The sequence below is a fragment of the Rhineura floridana genome, chromosome 3, assembly GCF_030035675.1.
Source record: "Rhineura floridana isolate rRhiFlo1 chromosome 3, rRhiFlo1.hap2, whole genome shotgun sequence".
Lineage (NCBI taxonomy): Eukaryota > Metazoa > Chordata > Lepidosauria > Squamata > Rhineuridae > Rhineura > Rhineura floridana.
This window is the reverse complement of record NC_084482.1, coordinates 117542068-117559087: the sequence shown is the minus strand read 5'-3', so window position 1 is coordinate 117559087 and position 17020 is coordinate 117542068. Positions and strand designations below refer to the sequence as shown.

The 17020-nt window shown below is 44.3% G+C and overlaps 1 protein-coding gene across 7 annotated transcripts in view; it reads right to left on the bottom strand.

The window, feature by feature from the left end:
- The window catches only part of SGCD (sarcoglycan delta), a 379008-nt gene extending 374296 nt beyond the window's left edge, over positions 1 to 4712 (bottom strand). For 2 of the 7 annotated variants that reach the window (XM_061617474.1, XM_061617473.1), the window contains exon 1: positions 3458 to 3733. In XM_061617474.1, the coding sequence (XP_061473458.1) occupies positions 3458 to 3568 (111 nt within the window). In that variant the 5' untranslated portion in view covers positions 3569 to 3733. Of the gene's footprint in view, positions 1 to 3457; positions 3735 to 3958; positions 4045 to 4691 lie in introns of those variants that run through there. The other 5 variants (XM_061617471.1, XM_061617469.1, XM_061617472.1 and 2 more) reach the window with 5 other exon arrangements.
- Positions 4713 to 17020: the final 12308 nt, after the last annotated feature.

The window sequence follows — 17020 nt, the reverse complement described above, 5'->3', positions numbered from 1 at the left end:
TACCTCTTCCTCAGTCAGATAAAGAGTCCCTGTTATGCACGTATGTATGGACATGAATGGACGTTAGGTTGGTTGGGATGTGTGGCAGGGTGTTTTCTGTGGCTGAGCCCCAGCTGGAAGACATTCTCCTATAGGAGTGTATTGCCCCGGCCTGGGCACTCAGGTTTCTGAGATACCGGAGAGACGAATAAGGCAGACACACACCAGCAGGTTTACTTAAAAGGAGAGTGTGTATTGGATAACTTTCAACCCGCAGATGTACCCAATAAGGTGGAACAGGCTGCCAGGCTCTGCATGAACATGGACCAGTCTGAACCTCGAACTGGGCAACCAGGAACCCTTTTATAGGATACATGTTTACAGCACAATAATGAGCAACTAATTACTACAAAGGATTAAGTCACAGCTTTCCCAGCATAGCCCTCCAGTGATGGAGGCTCTTTCCCAGGGTCATGCAGGATAGCAATAGCTGATAAGCACAGCCTCTAGCTTCCTGGCGGGGAGTTAACTGCTCCAAGGTCTACACTATCTGGTTATCAAGGCACCTTCCCAGCATCTCACAGCACTCTGACTGGAAGGCATCAGACTGGAAGGCTTGTTAGCAAGTTCAGATTAGGTCCCAGGTGGCTCTGAGCTCACATTGACCCATCTTACGCTGAATGCTAAACTCTAAAGAGAACTAAGGCTGGGGGGGATAAGCCCCCCTTGCCTACAGGCAGCTATTCTGCTGGTGAAGAGGCTGGGCTTGCCACAGGCTGGTATTAGGAGGTTTTCTGACACAAGGTGAATGCAATGTTGTTCAGCTGGGCTTTTTAATTATCTTGGTATTTAAAGGAGACTCTTAATGATCTGCCATGCTGTTTCAGTTTTGGGTTTTTTAATTATTGATTATTGTTTTATTGTTCTTTGAATGTTATTAGCCACCTTGCTACCTTGGTAAGCGAAAAGGTGGTATATAAATTAAAATAATATATAACAAATTCATATGCCTGTTAATTCAGCCACAAGTCCAAGTGTGCATTCGATTACTGTTATTCGGGTTTGGGGGTCAATTGTGTAGCTTTACACCTCCCATGCACAGTACCCTCTCTTTTGCATAATACCATGAATGCATACAGCAATGCAAACATTGTAAAAATGAAAAAAATAAAATATATTAGCAGCAAAAGCAATCAGCCTGTGTCCATGAAAAGTCTCGGCAAATGGCACTGCTTAATCAGTCTGCACCAATGAAATCCTCCCTTCAGTTTCCTGAAAACCATCACACCTTGCGATAAGAGTTAAACAAGGAAAATATTCATATTGGGAAGGATACATGAGTTAGGGAAGCCTTGGACCCACTCCGGTCTACATAGGGCACCCAGGATGGCCAAATACCATTGGAGTTGCAGTTTCCATGATACCAAGCTTCCTTGGTTGCAAAGAACCTCAGGTGTTCTGCAGTGACATAAACACCTACCAAATGATACCACCAACAGGACTAGAGTCTGTATCATTTGAACCAAGAGACAGATATGTCAACCATTAAGATGCCCTAGAACAGCCTTTCCCAACTAGTGGGCCACCAGATGTTGTTGGACCACAACTCCCATCAGCCTCAGCCAGCATTGCCAATGGTCAGGAAAGATGGGAATTGTGGTCCAACAACATCTGGTGGCCCACTAGTTGGGAAAGGCTGCCCTAGAACATCATTGTAACTTTGCCTGACCAACTGAGTATAATTAACATGTATTTGTTTCTTTATTTGGCTACAACCTGTATTCAGTATTCTCATTAATAAATATGAATTTGAAACTTAGTATTGCTTGGATCCTATGTAGCTCCCAGCCTATCATTAGGAAACACTCAATTCTGGATATTATCTTGGTGACCTACTTGCTCCTTTCTTTGTTTTCATTTCTGTCCTAGTTTGCTTGATGCAGCTTTTCTCATCTTAGCTTCTGCCCCCTGTTCATTCCCTACCTTTTAAATATATATACATTATACACTAAGTTCTTACAGACACCTATCTCAACTCATTCCAGGAATGAACCCACAAAGCTCAACCTGCTCCCAACCTTAGCCAGGTTAGAGATTGCCTCTTTGTTAGTTACCTTACAGTAACTTAAGTATTTTTTCCTCTAACTCACTTAGGTAGTAAAAACTTTCGTCATTCTATTTCAGTTTGCTTCATGCTTGATCCTCCATGGGACCTCTACTCTGGCTCTGTACTGGTTTATCATTTTGTGCATTAATCATGATGAAGAGTAGCCATTTCTACACTGGGTTCACAACAAAGCCCAGGCTTCAGTCCATACCCCCTGACTTAACTGCTGCCAGTTAATGCCACATATTTGGATTTTCTCCAAATAGTCCTGTTAGCTCAACATTGTTTATAATTTCCTTCCATTTAAAAGAAGAAACGGTCAGGACAGAAAAAAGGATCTTGCACACAACAACACCCCCCGTTTTGTGCTAGTCTGGCTAAGGCAAGGCCAGAGCTTGGAAAAGTTACTTTTTTGAACTACAACTCCCATCAGCCCCAGCCAGCATGGCCACTGGATTGGGCTGATGGGAGTTGTAGTTCAAAAAAGTAACTTTTCCAAGCTCTGGAAGAGGGATAAAAGCTGTATGAAGATACAAGGACCTCTGTAGCTACTTTCAAGCACAGCACAGACGTGCCAGGTAAGGTTCATTGGTCACTGCTGAGGAAAGCCATTGAATTTTTATGCTCCACATTATGGCATACAACAATAAGACAGACAAGTCAGTACCCTCTCACAACAGAGAAACTCCTCCTCCTTAAATAAAAGTTTCATGGAGTTATTTATTCAATAAATAAATTTCATCAGGAGAGAAATGGCAAGTAGAACTGAAGTGTGTTATGTTTAAAAAATGCTAACAGTTTTTCTGTGAGCATCCTGAAGGATATTACAGCGTGTTTCCTAATATTTTCTCTAGTCTAATAGATAAATAAACAAGATAACTGGAATACCAACACAATTTCCGTATGTCTTACAAATGTGACCAGCCAGCTACTTAGTCAAAGCTGCCTCAGAACTGCACAGCAATATCCTCAGTCTCCAATATACCTGTATGTTACATTTGCTACAATTAAGATACACTGTATATTAAACCTAGATATGACACTTTCTCTCATTTGTCCTTACTCAGCCTTCCATAAATTTAACAAGTGGTATATTCTTCCTCTCACAGTTTCTACGGAAGAGGAAGAAGTTGGCAAACTTATGCTTTTATAAAGAACTAACTAAAAGTAGTCCTTCCTGAATGATCAGAACTTAAGTAAAAGTTAGAAAGGCGGCAACCCCTAAGGCAATCTTTTTGCAAACACGCGACAGATTTCCAACTTCCCCTACTTTTTAACCAATTAACTGAATGCAAATAGCCCCTTCTACATCAGAACAAAAGGGCAGCATTGCCAAGTAAACTGCATGAAGAAGGAACAATAGTTGCTTACCTCTCTCTTCCAGAAGCCAGATGAAACCACTAGATCTAGGGGACGCTGTAGTAGGGGTGGGGGAGAAAGATGCAGTGTTGCTTTCAGAGCAGCACAAGGCCTATCCTGCATTCAGAAGCTGCCCCTGTCAGATTTTCCAACAGCAGAACTGCAGCCAAGTCCCTGCCCATGCCTGAAGAATTTCCTGAACAGCATTCCTGTTCTTTTTCTAACTGCTTTGAAACCACACTCTGTTTTTTACTTCAAAAAGGCTTTGTCAGGCCAAATTACAGCTACTGGTCTGGCTCCAGATATCAATTGAAAACACATGTGTTTTGCATTAAAGAGTCCCCTTCCCCACATACAAACACTCCTCGGCATTAAGCATTGGGGCTCAGAATATTTTGCATTTGGAACTATAAAGCAAATCATTTCTGCAACAAATGGGGATGCTTGTAATATTTTCTTTGGTAAATTCTTCTCCTTTGCTATTTGTAATCAAAGATCCAAGCTTACATTTACCTCTGTTAAGTCAACTTTCTCAAATTCATCAAAACTGGGAAGGATAGGAATTCAGTTTTATATTCAGTGCCACCCCCTTTACCTATGCTTCGGTCTTGTTTTAATTTCAGTTGTGAAAAGGGAAGGCTTATTTTTAGAACCTCCAGGCTCTGCTCAGCACATTGCTGCTGTATTCTGACATTGGCATGCATGGCTGTAAGCTGCAGATGCTAAAAATACTACAATTATATCTCACTCTTTTCTCCCTGACAGCCCCCCACGAAACCATTCGTTTATACATTGCCTATATGAAGTATTTGAGAGACCGACAGAGAGAAAGCAAAGAGAAAGAGGTATATCGTACCTTTTGTCAGAAAGGGTCCCAGTTCTTGATACTTTTCATTTCAGACGATACCATGGATTAAAATTAAAAATAGCTTTTGCTGTTTAAGATGTCACAAAACTGACATTTGCTTGTGCAGGAAGACAACATGTAACAAACAAAAATATAGCTCTGTCTGCCCCTTCATGCCTTCATAATTCCCCCCAAACGGGGAGAAAAAGAGCAACAGAGTTGTCAAGGTAACAATGTAGGAAAGAAATCATTTAAGGGAAATAATTATTTCCTTTATTTTTTTTAATCCCAGGTATGTCATTTTTATTTTGGTCAATCTAATTATTTTTTCCATTTAAATATTTCATTTCATACTGCTCCAAAAGAATATACAGTACATTAAATTGAACTTGCACTTACTATTTCATAAACTTTTGAACAGCAAGAGCTGCTCTTCTGAACAGTGAGTACATATGCATGTGTAGCCTAGGATTTTGGTTCAATGGACATGTGCAAAACACGTTCATGCTCATTGTACTTAAAGGAATCTAGGGAGTAAAGTTTTCCTGAACTGGGGGTGGGGTAAAGGGTGGGAGGAGACAAAGTTGCTCAACTTGAGTTCATTTTTGCTGTCTTCTTTTTCTACCTTTTACTCATTTTTAAGATCTACCCTTCTATTTCTGCCCTCCACTGTCATATTATTCCATATTCTTCAAGGACAAATCCTCATTACTTTCCCCTTTTGTTTTATGAGCATATGAAGCTACCTTATACCATGCCAGACTATTGTTTCATTGAGCTCAGTACTGGCTATAGTATAGATTCTACATGACTGGCAAGGATCATTAGGAAAGGGACTGAAAATAAAACTGCCAATATCATAATTCTCTTATACAACTCAATGGTGCTACCACACTTGGAATACTGTGTACACCTCTGGTTGCCATGCCTCGAAAAAGATACTGTAGAGCTAGAAGAGGTTTGGAAAAGGGCGACCAACGTGATTATGGGGCTGCAATAACTCCCTGTGAAGGTTACAACATTTGAGGCGTTTTAATTTAGGGAAAAGGGCAGTAAGGAACAACAGTATGATAATGCATAGTATGGAGAAAGTGGATAGGGGATTTTTCTTTGTCTTTCATAATCATCCAGAAATCATCCAATGAAGCTGAATTTTGGAAGGTTCAGGACAGACAAAAAGAAATGCTACTTCTTGCAGCACATACTTAGACTATGGAATTTGCTACCACATGATGTAGTGATAGCCATCAACTTGGATTACTCTAAAAATAAATAATATTTTTCTAATAAACAAAAAGGGATTGCACAAATTCATGGAGGAAAAAGTTATCACTGGCTACTACCAGGGAAGCAATATGCCTCTAAATACCAGTTGTTGGAAGGCACAAGTGGGGAAAGTGTTGCTGTGCTCATGTCCTGCTTGCAAGCTTCCCACAGGCATCTGGTTACAGGACTAGATACAGGAGCAGATAGGCCTTTTGGTCTGAAGCGGGGCTTTTCTTAAGTTAAGAACATAAGAAGAGCCTGCTGGATCAGGCCAGTGGCCCATCTAGTCCAGCATCCTGTTCTCACAGTGGCCAACCAGGTGCCTGGGGGAAGCCCGCAAGCAGGACCCGAGTGCAAGAACACTCTCCCCTCCTGAGGCTTCCGGCAACTGGTTTTCAGAAGCATGCTGCCTCTGACTAGGGTGGCAGAGCACAGCCATCATGGCTAGTAGCCATTGATAGCCCTGTCCTCCATGAATTTGTCTAATCTTCTTTTAAAGCCATCCAAGCTGGTGGCCATTACTGCATCTTGTGGGAGCAAATTCCATAGTTTAACTATGCGCTGAGTAAAGAAGTACTTCCTTTTGTCTGTCCTGAATCTTCCAACATTCAGCTTCTTTGAATGTCCACGAGTTCTAGTATTATGAGAGAGGGAGAAGAACTTTTCTCTATCCACTTTCTCAATGCCATGCATAATTTTATACACTTCTATCATGTCTCCTCTGACCCGCCTTTTCTCTAAACTAAAAAGCCCCAAATGCTGCAACCTTTCCTCGTAAGGGAGTCGCTCCATCCCCTTGATCATTCTGGTTGCCCTCTTCTGAACCTTTTCCAACTCTAGAATATCCTTTTTGAGATGAGGCGATCAGAACTGTACACAGTATTCCAAATGCGGCCGCACCATAGATTTATACAATGGCATTATGATATCGGCTGTTTTATTTTCAATACCTTTCCTAATTATCGCTAGCATGGAATTTGCCTTTTTCACAGCTGCCGCACACTGGGTCGACATTTTCATCGTGCTGTCCACTACAACCCCGAGGTCTCTCTCCTGGTCGGTCACCACCAGTTCAGACCCCATGAGCGTATATGTGAAATTAAGATTTTTTGCTCCAATATGCATAATTTTACACTTGTTTATATTGAATTGCATTTGCCATTTTTCTGCCCATTCACTCAGTTTGGAGAGGTCTTTTTGGAGCTCTTCGCAATCCCTTTTTGTTTTAACAACCCTGAACAATTTAGTGTCATCAGCAAACTTGGCCACTTCACTGCTCACTCCTAATTCTAGGTCATTAATGGACAAGTTGAAAAGTACAGGTCCCAATACCGATCCTTGAGGGACTCCACTTTCTACAGCCCTCCATTGGGAGAACTGTCCGTTTATTCCTACTCTCTGCTTTCTGCTTCTTAACCAATTCCTTATCCACAAGAGGACCTCTCCACTTATTCCATGACTGCTAAGCTTCCTCAGAAGCCTTTGGTGAGGTACCTTGTCAAACGCTTTTTGAAAGTCTAAGTACACTATGTCCACTGGATCACCTCTATCTATATGCTTGTTGACACTCTCAAAGAATTCTAATAGGTTACTGAGACAGGACTTTCCCTTGCAGAGCCATGCTGGCTCTGCTTCAGCAAGGCTTGTTCTTCTATGTGCTTAGTTAATCTAGCTTTAATAATACTTTCTACCAGTTTTCCAGGGACAGAAGTTAAGCTACCTGGCCTGTAATTTCCGGGATCCCCTCTGGATCCCTTTTTGAAGATTGGCATTACATTTGCCACTTTCCAGTCCTCAGGCACGGAGGAGGACCCAAGGGACAAGTTACATATTTTAGTTAGCAGATCAGCAATTTCGCATTTGAGTTCTTTGAGAACTCTCGGGTGGATGCCATCCGGGCCCGGTGATTTGTCAGTTTTTATATTGTCCATTAAGCTTAGAACTTCCTCTCTCGTTGCCACTATTTGTCTCAGTTCCTCAGAATCCCTTCCTGCAAATGTTAGTTCAGGTTCAGGGATCTGCCCTATATCTTCCACTGTGAAGACAGATGCAAAGAATTCATTTAGCTTCTCTGCAATCTCCTTATCGTTCTTTAGTACACCTTTGACTCCCTTATCATCCAAGGGTCCAATTGCCTCCCTAGATGGTCTCCTGCTTTGAATGTATTTATAGAATTTTTTGTTGTTCGTTTTTATGTTCTTAGCAATGTGCTCCTCTAGGCAAATAACATGTGGACAGCCACACCCTGTCTCACACGCAGATTTCAGGCCTCTCCTGTTGATATTGATCTGTAACTCTCTTATAGTCCACCTTCGTCGTCTCTAACTGTTCCTTCAACAACTGCTGTATCACCTGAAGCTCTTGCACAAAGTCCTCAGCTGCCCTAACGACGGGACTGACATGTGGGGTGGCAAACGCTCATAGGTGGTATCCCAGGTTGGCAAAGAACAGGGTCTGTTGCGTGGTACTGTACACTGCATTGTTGTAAGAGAATTCCACTAAGGGCAAAAAGGACACCCAGTTGTCTTGCTGGTAGTTGACATAACAACGGAGATATTGCTCCAACATGGCATTCACTCTTTCAGTCTGATGTCTGTTTGCGGGTGATGGGGCGACGACAGTCGCAGTTCACTCTGCAGGAGTTGCCACAAAGCGCACCAAAACCGAGCCGTAGACTGCAGGGCCTGAACTGAAACTAAGCTGTCTGGAAGACCGTACAGCTGAGCCGTCTCTTGTGCATTTGGAACTCTTGAGCACGGAATGAAATGAGCCATTTTAGTAAAAGTATCCACCAACAACAACACTGTCGTCTTCCCCTGAGAGGAGGAGACGTCAGTGATGAAGTCCATAGTTACCATCTGCCAAAGACCCTCAGGTGTAGGGAGTGGCTCTAAGAGTCCTGCTGGCCGTCCTGTGACGTGTTTGTCTCTGGCACAGGTGGGGCAGGACTGGACGTAGCGCTCCATCTCCCGCTTCATCCAGGACCACCAATACTCCCTGGTGACTGCCTGCAAGGTTTTAAAAACTCCAAAGTGCCCAGCAGTGGGGAGTCATGACACTGATGCAGGACCTTGGCCCTCACATCCCTGGGGACCACATACATAGCGTCATAATGATACAGCACACCAATTCAGCATGAAGCCCTCTACAATTCCAGGAGACTGCTTCTCTAATTCTGAACGCTTGTCCTTGACAAATGGATCTCGTTCCTGTGCCAAATGCCGTTCCTCCACCCAGGAGTCCTGGCACACCTCCGCCACCATCTTCTCGAGGGGTATAATCAGTTGCAGCAGTCTCGGTGTCAGGTTCTCCAGATATTCTGGTTTGCAGGACAGAACGTCTGCCTGCTACTCTGTGCCTGGGGAATGTAATGGATTTTGAAGTGGAAGCTAGTGAAGAATTGAGCCCAGCCCACACCTGGTTCAACTTATGGGCGGTGTGGACTCTCCAGGTTCCAATGACGGTGTGCACCCCTATCTTGTGCTGCACTCCTTCCAAAAGATGTCGCCAAGTTTCAAAAGCATCCTGAATGGCCAGCAACTCTTTTCCCCACACGGTATAGTTTTGCCTTGAACTCGTCAACTTCCATGAAAAGTATGCACATGGCCTGTGCTGAATGTAAAAGCACTGCTCTGATGGCCACGTCCAACACATTCATCTTCACCACAAAGGGGCGAGTAGGGTCCGCATGTTGCAGTATTGGTTCAGAGGCGAACTGAACCTTAAGCTCCTCAAAGGCTCTTTGCGTGGCTTCGGTCCAGTGAAAGGGACCCAAACGCTTCAGGCAGTCTGTGAGGGGCCCGGTCTTGTCAAAGTAATTAGCGATGAACTGATGGTAGTAGTTGATGAACCCCAGGAATCGCTGAAGATCCTTCTTCGTTTGGGGAGGCTGCCACATGAGAATGCTATGGACCTTGCCTGGTCCATCTCCACTCCAGTGGGAGAAATGCAGTACCCCCAAAACTCCAACATGGTTAAGTCAAAGCTGCACTTCTCCAGCTAGATGTAGAGGCAATGTTCCCTCAGACGTTGTAACACTGCCCGCATGCGTTCATCGTGTTCAGGTGGAGAGTCCAAATAGATGAGGATATCATCCAAATACACGATCACGAACTGGTCCAAATAATCCCTATATATGTTACTCATAAAGCTCCGGAAGACCCCGGGGCTACTGGATAGACCAAACAGCATGACCAAACTGTCCATATCAGGTCTTGAAGGCTGTCTTCCACTCATCCCCCTCCTTGATTCATACCAGATTGTAAGCTCCCTCAAATCCAACTTGGTATAAATCTTGACCGACCGCAGTCTCTCCAGCATCTCTGTGATGAGCGGCAGGGGGTAGCTGTTGGGAATGGCGATTTTGTTCAACTCTCGGTAGTCATTGCATAGGCATAGCTTCCCACTCTTCTTAATGAACAGCAAAGGGGCCCCGGCCGGAGACTGGGGCGGTTGAATGAAGCCCCTCTTGAGATTAGTTTCCAGGAATTCCCTTAGTGCCACCAACTCTGGTTCCAACAAGGATTAAATCTGCCCTGAAGAGATGCGCGCCCCTGGCATCAAATTTATGACACAGTTATAGGGTCGGGGGGGGCAACTGATTGGCCTCATTTTTGTCAAACATATCCCGGAACTCCTTATACTTGTCAGGCAAGACAACTCTCTCCTGCAGTGCAACTCCCGCCACGATGTCAGGGGAGGTCTTCTTCCAGGGTTGGCAGTGCTGATGGCAATGCCCAGAGGTAAACACCACCACCGCTTTGTCCCAGATTATTGTGGGGTTGTGCTGAACCAACCAAGGCATTCCCAACACCACTAGGAAACGGGGCAGGGACGTCATGTCTCTCCACATGACCTGGGATTTCCATTCCCAGCTTCTCCATCACCCTGGTAACAGCTCCTGACTTTAAGGACCGTCCATCAATAGTCTCGACGGACAAGGGTTTCTCAAGCATCTGAGTGGGCACGCCATGCTCCTGAGTAAAACTCTAGTCCATGAAACTTGAGGAAGCCGTACTGTTGATCATGGCGCTGACCTGAAGTCATTGCACTGAAGGTAAAATCAACCGAACCGGTAGGTGGAGTGCAGGCTGTGATGGAAGGGACTGCTGGTGAGGCCGCGATGTCTGCTTCACTCCCAACTCTTTGGCCTCTACGAGAGCTGGGATTTGGAGTTTTCCTGCACCGGAGCTCTTTCTCCTTTGGAGGGGCATCCTCAGGCTAGGTGCCTCCCTTTCCTGCAGTACAAATACAACCCCTCCCTCCTGCACTTCTCTTTTTCGTCCTCCAACAGGCATGGTCTCGCCTCTCCAATCTGCATGGGCTCCACCCCTGACAAAGTTGAGGTTCCTATGGTAGGTGCAAAATGGGCATGGGGGAGAGGTGTGGGAGTCTGGGAATATGGGATTTCCGCCCTGCACTCTAAGCGATGACCTTCAATCCGGCTGTCTATCTGCAGGCATAACTGGATCAACTCTGTCAGGCTGCCGGGTGGGGACGTGCGCACCAGTTCGTCCAGCACCTCTGCACTAATTCCATCCCGGTAGAAGTACATCAGTGACGGGTCATTGTAATCCACCTCCTGAGCTAGGATGCTAAACATGTTAGTATAAGCCCCCACAGAGCCGTTCCCCTGTTCAGGGCTCCCAGTTGTCTGGATGCCATCTCTTTACACTGAGGGTCACAGAACATCTCGGTCATGGCTGCGACGAACGTGGTATACTGAGTCAGGACAGGATTGTTCCTACCAAAAACAGGGTAGCCCATTTGACCGCTTCCCCTTCCAAGAGACTGATGATAGAAGCCACCTTCACATCATCATTGGGAAACTGGGCTTGACATACGGGTATGTACAGTTCATATTTGGCAAAGAACGTGGTCAACTGGTCGCTCTGGCCACCAAAGCAAGGGGGTAGCCCCACTGGCGCCTTGGTCCAGGTGGGTGGTGCAGCCGCTGGAGCTGTGCCTCCTTGGGCAGCTTGGTTAAACAAGGCTTGGAGGTTTTAATTCTCGAGTTGGAGATTCTCGCTTTCTGCACGGAGATTCTGAACTTCAGCATACAAGGTTCGACGGTTCTCTGAAGTCCCCCTTCTGTGCTGCTGTTGGCCTGCATGATTTTGGTCATGGGAGCATCAGTGAAGGGAGGTGGTGGCTGAGTCAAGCTGTCCTGCCCAGAGACGAAGGAACCAGACTGAAGCGAGGTTTGCTCTATTTCTCGTTTTATTAATGTGATGGTTACATCCAAAGCAGTGCGCTTCATAAACCTGTCTACCCTGACTCACTACTTTCCCTAACTATCTACCTAAGCAGTCTCTGCAGTGTGTGGGGTGAGTTGACTCAGCACTAGAGTCTGGGTAGGCACCTCCTTAAGTAGGGAAGGTCTTCGCACGTAAACAACGGCTCCTCTGGAGTTTCACCCTCTGAAAGTCTCTCTTCTCATGCCGTCTCGTGCAGGGCGAGCCTCTGATGGCCCATCTGACAGCAGGGCTTCACTAGGTGATGGTGCAACCTCAGAGAGCGGGAAGCTGGTTGGCGGGGAAGCCTTTGAAGTGCCAGGTGGGATTCCTGCACAGGTGGAGTTGGCATGCGCAAAGGGTTGCTTCCCAATGGTTCAGGCGGGGCGCTCGCAGGCAGGGTGGGACCTGCCTCTATGGGGGTGCTGGCCAAGGAAGCCTGCAGGCTGACACAGTTCCCCCCTCCTTCAACACCCCCAGGGACCTCATCCTCATCTGACTTTTCTCCCTGATCTAACTCCCCTTGCACCTGGGGGGCAACACCCTGGACTCCTGGTGGGAGGAAGGGCGGGATATAAATCAAATAATAAATAAATAAAATAAAATTGTTGTTCAACATCTATATGAAGCCCTTGGGAGTGGTGATCAAAAGATTTTGGGTGAGGTGGCAGCAGTACTCTATTTCTCTGTAACATCTGAATTGGGAGAGGCAGTGCAAGCCCTGGACCATTGCCTGGACTCAGCGGGCTGGATGAAGGCCAATAAACTGAGTCTGAATCCTAGCAACATGGAGTCGCTGTGGGTTGGTGGTTCCCAAGTTCAGATAATTGGTCAGTTGCCTGCTTTGGATTCAGTACTCCCTCTGAAAGAACAGGTCCGTAGTCTGGAGGTGCTTCTGGATCTATCTTTGTCACAAGAGGCCCAGGTGACCTCTGTGGCTTAGGAGTGCCTTTTACCAGCTTTGGCGGGTAAGACAGCTATGGCTGTTTCTGGACTGAGACAGCCTGACCACAGTTGTCCATGCACTGGTAGCCTCCATGCTGGATTACTATAATGTGCTCTATGTTGGGCTGCCCTTGAGGTTGGTCCGGGAGCTGCAGCTGGTGCAAAATGTGGTGGCATGACTGCTCACTGGGGCAGGGTATTGCCAACATGTTACCCAGCTGCTAAAAGAATTGCACTGGCTGCCCATTAGGTATCGAGCCACGTTCAAGGTTCTGGTTTTGGTGTACAAAGCCCTATACACCTTGGAACCAGGATACGTGAAAGACCGTCTTACCCCTTATATACCCAGTCAATCACTGCACTGTACAGGTGAGGGTCTCCTGCAGATACCATCTCATCAGGAGATCTGTTCCGCACAACATAGGAAGCGGACCTTTACTATTGTGGCACTTACCTTTTGGATTTCCCTCCCCTTAAATATTAGATAGGTGCCACCTCTGTTATCAGTTTGTTGCCAATTGAAGACCTTCCTCTTTCAACCAGTTTTTTAAAGTAGAGACCTTATCCCAGTCTGCTTATGTGTTGGAATTGATTTTCAAGATGTTTTTAAAGTTGTATTTTAAAGATTTTTAAAGATTTTTTTATTTTTAAAATGTTTTTAAAAATGTTTTGTTTGAATATGTGTAGTATTTTGTGTTTAACATGTTTTAAAGTGCTTTTTTTGTTTTTGTCTGCCACCCTGGGCTCCTTCTGGGAGGAAGGGCAGAGCATACATTTAATTAATTAATTAATTAATAATTTAGTTCCTTTTCTTGTCCAAAGTGCTACAAGCCAATTATAGTGATCAGACCCTCATGTTTTTGACATGCAGCACCATTTTGCAGTAATTAAGTACAACAGTAGATTTTGCAAATTTGCAGTCCTTTTTTAAACACTCAGGAAAATGTATAGCAAACATGATCTTATGATATTAAACACGATCATGTTTTACAAAATGACAAAATGATAAACCTCAACAATGTGCTCTGAAGCCTAGAAGCCATAGATGTTGCCTGTATTCTCCAGTGCATGCCAGCATCAGAAAGGAGCTTTCCCCCTGCAACTACCATTATCCTTCAGCTGGGCTTTCAGACCTGTATTTCTGAGGAAATATGGGTCTGCAGTGGTGGTGAGGGAAGCATCCGGGAGGGAATTGAAGGCAGAAAATAGCAGGCAAGGGAGAAAGTTAAGTACCCCTCTTTGTGTCCACCACTTCTCTACTGCAGATCATCCCCCCTCTGATATTGTTCGGTAACAGTGAAGTGAAAACAAACACAAATGTGGCAAGCAGGGCCCCAAGTGCAAACTTGCAACACACACACTTCTCCCACACCCATAACACAATCCCATCCCATGCATATAATATCAGTCATGAAGGTGAGACTTCCCTTTTGATTCTGAAATTACATTTTCTACATTTCTGAAATGACATGATGGTCCTTGCTGGGGCTATTCTAAAAAAATCATCAATCGCACACACACTTTTTTGATATTTTTGTTTAACATAACACCCAGTTCTACAAAACTTGCTATTTTTTTAAAGTATATTGGATGTTTTATTTATTTTAATAAATTTCTACCTTTACTAAAGATGCCCAAGGTGGTTAACAAAACAAAATATAGCATTACAAAATAAACCAGTTAAAAACAGACAGAGAGGCAGATAAAATACTAAAATAAATTAACCAAGTCAGTTTTAAAATACCTGGTGAAATACATATCTTTTTAAGGCTTGGAACTTTGACTGAATTTTTAAAAACCTTTTTGTTATGTTTTATGTTTTGAAGAAAACAACTTAAATTGCATACTCTCAAAATAAAGTAAAACAAAAACAAACAATCCTCTCAGGGTTCCAGGTACAGAAATTTCAAAAAGATACATAGAATCATAGAATAGTAGAGTTGGAAGGGGGCTACAAGGCCATAGAGTCCAACCCCCTGCTCAATGCAGGAATCCAAATCAAAGAATTCCCGACAGATGGCTGTCCAGCTGCCTCTTGAATGCCTCCAGTGTTGGACAGCCCACTACCTCTCTAGGTAATTGCTTCCATCATTGCATGGCTCTAACAGTTAGGAAGTTTTTCCTGATGTCCAGTCAAAATCTGGCTTCCTGCAACTTGAGCCCATTATTCTGTGTCCTGCACTCTGGGACGATCGAGAAGAGATTCCGGCCCTCCTCTATGTGACAACCTTTCATGTACTTGAAGAGTGCTATCATATCTCCCCTCAGTCTTCTCTTCTCCAGGCTAAACATGCCCAGTTCTTTCAGTCTCTCCTCATAGGGCTTTGTTTCCAGTCCCCTGATAATCTTTGTTGCCCTCCTCTGAACCCGTTCCAGTTTGTCTGCATCCTTCTTGAAGTGCGGAGACCAGAACTGGATGCAGTATTCAAGATAAGGCCTAACCAGTGCTGAATAGAGGGGAACTAGTACTTCATGCAGTTTGGAAATTATACTTCTGTTAATGCAGCCTAATATAGCATTTGCCTTTTTTGCAGCCACATCACACTGTTGGCTCATATTAAGGTTGTGATCAACAACAATTCCAAGATCCTTCTCACATGTCGTATTGCTGAGCCAAGTATCCGCCATCTTATCACTGTGCATTTGGTTACTTTTTCCTAAGTGTAGAACTTTATAATAATAATAAATAATAATAATAATAAAATTTAATTTCTGTGTCGCCTATCTGGCCGATGGCCACTCTAGGCGACATACATGTAAACAGTTAAAACACAATGTGATAAAATACAATAATACAATATAATACAATAAGACAATTGTGACATACACAATCTGTTCAGGACTGAGCTCAGAGGCACCCATTTATCCCTGTTGAATTTCATTCTGTTGTTTTCAGCCCAATGCTCCAGCCTATCAAGGTTCCTTTGAATTTTGTTTCTGCCTTCCACGGTATTAGCTATGCCCCTCAATTTTGTATCATCTGCAAATTTGATAAGCGTGCTTTGTACCTCCTCATCCAAGTCGTTAATAAAAATGTTGAAGAGCACTGGGCCCAGGACCGAGCCCTGTGGTACCCCACTCGTTACTTCCGCCCAGTTTGAGAAGGAACCATTGATAAGCACTCTTTGGGTACGATTCTGGAGCCAACTGTGGATCCATCTGATAGTTGTTCCATCCAGCCCACATTTAGCTAGTTTGCTAATCAGAATATCATGGGGCACTTTGTCAAAAGCTTTGCTGAAGTCGAGATATATTATGTCCACAGCATTCCCACAGTCTACAAGGGAGGTTACCCGATCAAAAAATGAGATGAGATTAGTTTGGCAGGATTTGTTCTTCATAAATCCATGTTGGCTCCTAGTAATCACTTCATTGCTTTCAAGGTGCTTACAGATTGACTGCTTTATAATCTGCTCCAGAATTTTTCCAGGGATTGATGTTGGGCTGACTGGTCTGTAGTTTCCCGGTTCTTCCTTCTTGCCCTTTTTGAAGATAGGGACAACATTAGCTCTCCTCCAGTCATCCGGCACTTCACCGGTCCTCCATGATTTTGCAAAGATAATAGACCGCGGTTCTAAGAGTTCTTCACCCAGTTTCTTCAATACTCTAGGATGCAGTTTATCGGGCCCTGCCGATTTGAACTCATTCAAAGTGATTAGGTATTGCTTGACCGTTTGTCTATCAATCTCAAGCTCCAATCCTGCCTCTTCTACTTCATGTTTCCCGGGAGGGTCAAAGGCCCTTTTCTGGGAGAAGACTGAGCCAAAGTAGGAACTGAGCACTTCTGCTTTTTCTTTGTCATCTGTTATCATTTTGCCATCCTCATTGAGTAGCTGTGCCACCATTTCTTTTCTCCGTCTTTTACTATGGACATACCTGAAGAAAGCTTTTTTGTTGCTTTTAGCATCCCTCGCTAGCCTCAGCTCATTCTCAGCTTTAGCCTTCCTGACACCATCCCTGCAATTCTGTGATACCTTCCTGTACTCTTTCTTTGTGGCCTGGCCTTCTTTCCACTTCCTGTATGTGTCTTTTTTTGTTTTCAGGTCATCTGTAAGCTTTTTGTGAAGCCACATTGGCTTCTTCTGCTAATTCCCCCCTATTTTCCTTGTTGGAATTGCTTGCCATTGCCCTTTTAGAATTTCATTTTGTAGAAACTCCCACCCATCTTCGACTCCTTTTCTCATTAGGTTGGCTTGCCATGGAACTGTACTTACAATTGTTCTGAGTTTATTAAAATCAGCTTTCCTGAAGTCCAGGGTGCACATATGGCTACTCTCAGCTTTT